Raw genomic sequence first — 7,489 nt, forward strand, 5'->3', positions numbered from 1 at the left:
GTGTCATGTTACAAACGAGGAAAGTTTAGTTTTCAATGTTTTATGAATTGGAAAAAGATAATTTTTTTATTAAAATTTTTTTCTGATTTGTAAAAGAGCAACTTTTTATGTTTAAGCTTTATAATGAGTTGGGAGGCAGTAAATTCTGGTTTAATTTTTTTTCTGAACTGGAAGATGAACCTTTTATTATTTTTGATCGACTTGAAAGGGAGAAAATTTTGGTTTTAATTTTTTCTGAAGTGTAAGAGGAACATTTGTTCATTTTTAAGTTTTGATCGATTTCGAAAAGAAGGGAATTTTGGTTTTCAAATTTTTCTGAATTGGATGAGAGTCATTGTTTTAAAAATATTTTTTTCGATTTGGAAGGAAAGAAATTTTGATTTTAATTTTTTTTTTAATTGGAAAAGGGGAATTTGTTATTTTCTATTTTTTTGTCGGTTTCAATGGAAAGTAATTGGCTTTCATTTTTTTTTATTTTAAGAAGGGGTTTTTTAATTTCAAGATATTTATAGAGTGAGAAAGAAGAAAATGTTGGTTTTAATTTTTTCTGGTTATTAATTGTTTTTCTGAATTGGAAGGTGACAATTTTAATTTTTATTGAGGGGCCTGGAGACAAATTTAGTATTCTAACATTCAAATGAATTAAAAATGGGTTAAACTTCAATTTCAAAGTTAAAAATTTAAGAAATTTGCAGTTTGATTTTTACATTCTCATCATTTATGATTGAGAAAGTATTAGAATTGTCGGAAATTTGACATTACACTTTTTCAACGGATCTCCCCGTTTCGAGACCCCCTGAATCCTAAAATCAGGTTTTCATAATGGCGTCTGTCTGTCAGTCCGTCCGGTCGTCCGTCCGTCCGTAAACACGATAACTCTCGAAAAAATGAACGAATCACATTCATCTTTGGCACACTTTTTTTAGGTCCTAAAAGAAAGGACGAGTTCGTGAACCAGCCATTTTTAATAAAAATTCAAAAAGTGAGCGCATTTTGAAAATTTTTGAGACCACTTTTTTCTGAATTTGACAATTCTATGTACGGATATTAATAGTATTAAAAAGTACAAACAATTTATCCTTATGACTTTTTTTGATAAAAAGAAAATTCTCAGAGTTATAGCGTTAAAAAATTTTTTTTAATCAACTGAAAATCAAAATTTGAAGCCGAAAAACGCACGATATGAAAAAAGTCAAAAGAATAAAAACATTTCTTTTTGAAAGCCTTGCGAGATTTTCATCACCAATTTTTGGATTTTATTCACAAATCGAAAATTCAAATTTTGATTGCACAAAAAATAATGGAAAATAAAAAATTTCATTTTGTGGATAAACTATGTAGGATACGAAAAAATATGAATTAACAAAAATGGTTATCCCAAAAAAGATCTACAGTTTCGTTAAGAATCACCTCTTGATAGGACGCGTACTTTTTGTTTTATTCGTGAAAATAACGTTAAAGAAATATATATAAAAAAATGTGTGGAAAAACGACGAAAGTTATGAGAAAAAAAATCCAACAAAACCTTTTTACAAATGTCTGTCGGAAATCGAGCGCGCAGCGCGAGTGTCACGAAGAGAACTTGTACCTCAAAGCCTACAGAGCTTTGAGAAACTTAATCTTTAAATGTACTTAATTAAGTAGACAATTCAGAATATGAAAACGCATATAAATACTGCCATCTAAAAGAGATCTTTTAGATAAAGTTTTTTTTTAAGAATTCCAAATGCAAAGAATAAATATCCGAGCGCGAAGCTCAAGGTGTAATTATGTTTGAGCGCGAAGCTCGAGGTAACCTATTATCGAACGCGAAGCACGAGATTTAAACGTCGCGCGCCTAGTGGGCGATGAAAATGTACCCGCGAAGTGGGCAGATTTTTTTAATCCCAATGAATTAGGATCATTTTTGCGAACCAGGAGAAAACCGGAAAAATACCGGGAATTTGTTTTTAAAAAAACGGCCACCATGTATACAGTAATAATTAATGAATAATTAAAAGTAAACAATAAAACAAATTATTATTTGAATAAAAGAAAAAAAATTATTTCACATAGATTGAAACCCTTATAAAAACTTTTCAGATAATCTCGCAACTCAGAATATTCTAAAGTGGAACTTAACTTGTGCCAACTTTCAGTAAACAAGAACATGTAAACTTTAAGAACACTGATGGTTGTCATTATAAATCTTGTTACGTGTTAGTCAAGTTTAAATGTTACAACTTTATTTTAATATACAGTGGAAAATTTTCCAACTAAATATTTTAAAAGTCATTTTTCTAATGAGAGGAAAAAATATATTAATGTTTCAGGACTTAGTGAATTAAAGGAAAGAATTTTTAATCTTAATTTTTTTTCTTATTTAGAGGAAAACTTTTTATTTTTAAACTTTATATTGAGTTGAAACGGAGGACATTTTAGTGTTCATTTTTTTAAATTGGAAAGGTACATTTTTTATTCTTAATACTTTTATCGAGTTGGAAGGGAGCAAATTTTGCTGTTAATTTTTTTCTGAATTGTAAACAACGATTTTTATTTTTTTGAGAAAAAGTTTTCATTTTTAAACATTACATTGAGTTGAAAAAGAGGACATATTTCTGAATTGCAAGAGGTTCATTTTTTAAAAAGATTTTTATCGAGTTGAAGGGGAGGAAATGTTTATTTTAAAGTTTTTTTTTAACTGAAGGAAGCACCTCTTTTTCTTTGAACATTCTTGTTGAGTTGGGAGGGAGGCAATTTTGCTTTTCAATTTTTTCTGAATTGGAAGAGGAAATTTTTTATATTTTTTTATTATGTAGTAGAAAATTATCTAGTTAAATATTTGTTTCTTAAATTTTCTAACTTGAGAAAAAAAATATTATTGTTTCAGGGGTGGAGAATGGAGCGAAAAAGCTTGCGATAGGTTCGCAGATCTTAGTAGCGTGGCTCAGTGGAAGCGAATGTTCGCTTTAGTGAAAGGATATAAGGAGAGAGTAATCGGATGTGGAAGAACCCGTCGTGAGGGATCACCGATACCCAGTATTATAATCTACGATGTTATTGACAGTAAGGTAGGTCCTGAGTTCAATAAAATATTTAATAAAATTGTTTTTAAATTAAATCTGAAAATTTTCCGTTAACCTTTTTGTCCCACGAGACATGAGATCAGAATGTGTTCGTTAAGGCCGAAAGAGCTTTAACGAAAGAGAATTTACAATCACTAAATTTCAGTTGTTGACGGTTTTCCCTCTAATTTTTTTCAATGTTAATGTATATAGGGGCTGAAAATTTGGATATAGAATAAGAAATTATACATGGTTGGTAAGTCAAAAGTCTCTATTCGTTTCAACAATAATTTTTTCTATACGCATAAAGCTTCGAAATTTTAAAATTACAAGATCGTAAAGATAAATTTACATTAATAATTTGAACATACCTTTAATGTAGAAGACTTCGCAGATAGTAGCAGAAAGAAGCCGAACTTTTTATCATCACATAAGATTAAATCTGATTTTTAATTTAGTAACTCATGTCCGCCATATCGGATCCGGAATTTTTTAAATCGAACCCCAGATTTCAATTCATCGACCCCAAAAACTTAAGTATCGCCAATTTTAGCAAGGTCTGAAACTTTTTTAATAATTCATGTCCGCCATATTAGATCCGCCGTTTAAAATTTTAAAAATCCAATATCACATTTAAAATCAGCGACCCCATAAACCTATGTACCGCCAATTTGATCCAGATCCAAACATATATAATATTTCATGTCGGCCATATTGAATCCGAAATTTTGAATGTTGAAAATCTAACCCCAGATTTCGATTAATCGACTCCGAAAACCTAAGTATCAAAAATTTTATCAAGGTCTGAACTTTTTAATAATTTATTTCTGCCATATTGGATCCGCCATTTTTAATTTTAGACGTCCAAGATCATATTTGAAATCAGCGACCCCATATACCTATGTACCACCAATTTTATCCAGATACAAACATATCTAATATTTCATGTCGGACATATTGGATCCTCCATTTTGAATTTTGAAAGTCTAACATCAGATTTGAATTTAGCGACCACAAAAACCAAACTGCCACCAGTTTTATTGCGATCCATACATGTTTACTATTTAATATCCATGATTTTGGATCCGTCATTTTGGATTTTGAAAATCAAACATCAGTAAATAACAAATTTTTATTATTAACATTTGATGGTAAAATCACCAAATGAAAATTAAGATGCAAAATTATTTCCTGCTCGCGCTTTGAATCTAAGGGATACTGAGAGTAGAAAATATGTTTACCAATTATTAGAAATTTGTTCTAAAAGTTATTTTAAACTATGTTCGATTTCGCCTCACTGTGTCTGTTGTTGTGCGTGGATGGTGAGGTCACGCGACTGTACTCAACAATTGATATCTCCAAAAGTGAAAGAGTGTCCATTAATTTTTTTATGTCGACGAAGAAAAAAAAATTGGGATGACCCAATGAGACATAGGCGAAAGATAGAAAGAAAGAAGTCTTGAGAACCATAATACATTAACAGGGCGGCCACCTACCGGGTGAAAACCGGGATAAAGCCCGGATAGAAATATTACACTAGGAGATTTCCTGTATTTTCTAATTCGCGCATTTTGTAATTCTTGAAAGTTTCCAATTAGAAATTATTCAAAATTCTACAATTTCGAATGATGAAAATCACAGTGATATTCGATTTGACAGAATCACATCTTTTAGCAAAAAAATCTATCTATTTGTTTTAAATATCACTTCATACTACATTGTATGATACTGATTAATAAGATATTTATCGTCTTTCAAATTTATACAATTTGATTTTAAAATTATATATAGTTTTGAATGTGCAATTCTAAAACAGTTTATAAATTGAGGCCTTGAAAGTAAGGTTTTTCTTATATTATTTTTTAGATTAACTGTTGGAGGTTTAGAATTTTAAATTTCACAATATTGTAGTCTCAAATTTAAATATTCAAAATTTCAGGACCATCTTGCTATTATATATTAAAAATTAAAAATTAAAAGCCTTAATAATCAGTTTTGAATTTAATAATTTCAGATGTAAATATAAAGAAATTTCGAATTGAAAAGTTTAAAATTGCACAATGTAAAAAAATGAAATAATATCATAGCAATATTTTTTTTCTGTTCTTTATTTTAATTTTTAATTTTCAGTGGAAGATCTTAAAATGGTCCGATTTTTATTTGAAGATTTAAACAAATAAATAATTTCAAATTGAAAAAAATTCGGTTCTAAAATGTCTAGAATGAATAATAATTCTAAAGGAAGATTTGACCACCTGCAATTAATACATCAATAAGTGGATAATTTCGGCAATTTAGAATGGTTATCATTTTAGAGTGCTGAACTTTTGCGATGAACGCTAAATTTTTAGTTTTTTCCTTTCGTAGGTTTTAATTTTACAATTAAAATTGAATTGGTTAAATTTTGGAAAGCATAATTAGCAATTTCAAAATTATTAGTTTTTAAGCGATTTAAATTTACTTCAAATAATTGAAATTTTCCAGAGTTTGAGTATAAAAAAGTTTTAATATCAAAATTTTTGGTCACTAACATTGTTTCCTGTTTTAAAGAAAGTTCGCATTTGTATAAGCTTGATTGTTCCGGAGTAGAAATTTCTTTATTTTTAACATTTCCTATTTAAAATTACTATTTACAGTGAAATTCTTCTATAGCGCCGATTTTGGGGTTGACGGTGGATGGGAACTATTTGAAGAGTTTCACTGTATTTTGAAAGTTTTTTCTTTAAAATAATTCAATTCATTTTTTCATTTTAGAAAGATGTGTCTAATGAGCTTCAATATTAACTTATAATTTTATTATGTAATAACAATTTAAAATTCTAGAAATTCATAAGCTTTTACTGAAAGATACAATTTAGTTTTCAATATTAAATTGTCAAATATTAATCGCTTTGAATTTCAACTTATTCAAATTGAAAAGTTTTCGATCTTTAATTATCTAATTTTGAATGCTTCCAAAATTCGAGTCTTAAAATATTCAATTTTTAACGTTTTAACATTGTCCTATTTATTTCGAAATTCGAATCTAAAATCATAATAGTTTCTTGATTTTCCAATTAAAATTAAAATTGTTTAATTTTTATCGCTTCGAGTGAGAAATCATACAATTCACCTCCTTTTTCTAATTGTCCAAAATCTTTCACGTATTTTTTAAATTTCAGACGCTTGTAAATGGAAATTATTAATTAGTGTTTCAAAAATATTTAAAACCTTATATTAAAAATTGTTTTAATAATGGATTTTCAAATTTGCATATTTTTATGTTAGTAAAAAGAAATTCAGAGACATGAAAAGTGCAATTTGCGCGCGGGCATTTACCGCTAGTGTGTAATAAAAACGCATCTCTGTATTTTCCTTTATTAGACACAAAAATTCTCTTATCCTACTTATTATATGATTTAAAATCAATCAATTTCTTGCAAAAATATTTGCTAATACTTATCAACTTGCGCAATTAATGATATATGTGAAAAAACGGTTAGTTTCTCAAAGAGAGTTAGTTTTTTTATAACCCGGAAGAAATCTCGAATATTCACCCAGAAAACTGGGAGAAAGCCGGGAAACGAACGTTTAAACAGTTGTTACCCCACCCTGATTAAGGTTTTACTGTTTTAATTTAATTTTAATCCAATTTCTGATTACAAAGATCATTTATACATTTATACTAAAGTCGTCGCCCTGCGAGTGACCAAGTATCCCCTTCCCTCTGAGGTCCATATTGTTGTGAAATGGATACTTTTTTTCTAACAATTTTTCTAAGGTGCCTACTTTTATCAAATCATGTAATATTCGTAAAGAAGTATTTCGCGAAAAATCGATCTAATTTCATTTTTTTAAAGTGTACTTGAATCAAGTTGCAAAACTGCACATTTTAAGCCATAAATCAACTCCATATCATTATTTCTTTCCAAGATTAGATTTTGCGAAAAACAGTTGGTAATTAGCAAAGAATTTGATATTTCGAAATTCTGAAAACAAGATTGCATTCTAGGCATCTTAAGGAGCGTCTGTGAATTTTTTCAGATTTTTTAAGACTTCCAGCTCGTTTTGGGAAGTTTCGAAAGTCGAGGCTTAAAAAATGTGCCTTTTGACGACGACACCATATGCCTAATGTTTAGAGAAAATAGGAAAAGCAGGCCCCAAGCACCTTCAAGGAAGTTTAATTTAGTTTTAGTTAGAAGTTTTATTATTTTTATTTATTTTTTTTATCTGGGTGGGTAGTGAGAGGAGGGTAGAAAAATTAGAGGTAAGGAAGTAAGGGGAGGGAAAGCTAGGGCACTTCTGCTTACTTCCCCTCCCTCATTTCCCATCTCACTTTTGCTCACTTCCTCTCATGTCTACCACCTTCTCCCACTTCCCCTCGTTTCCCATCCCCTCATTTTCCTTCCCATTCCCTCCCTGCATAAGGCCAACCTCAATTCTCCTTCCCTCCCCTCACTTCTCAT

General features: G+C 29.5%; 1 protein-coding gene across 2 annotated transcripts in view; it reads left to right on the top strand.

The window, feature by feature from the left end:
• The window catches only part of LOC117179497 (tudor and KH domain-containing protein homolog), a 77,280-nt gene that overhangs the window by 61,182 nt on the left and 8,609 nt on the right, over positions 1-7,489 (top strand). For both annotated transcript variants that reach the window (XM_033371364.1, XM_033371363.1), the window contains exon 7: positions 2,870-3,050. In XM_033371364.1, coding sequence (XP_033227255.1) covers positions 2,870-3,050 — 181 coding nt within the window. The remainder of the gene's footprint in view (positions 1-2,869; positions 3,051-7,489) is intronic.

This window comes from Belonocnema kinseyi, chromosome 9, assembly GCF_010883055.1.
Source record: "Belonocnema kinseyi isolate 2016_QV_RU_SX_M_011 chromosome 9, B_treatae_v1, whole genome shotgun sequence".
NCBI lineage: Eukaryota > Metazoa > Arthropoda > Insecta > Hymenoptera > Cynipidae > Belonocnema > Belonocnema kinseyi.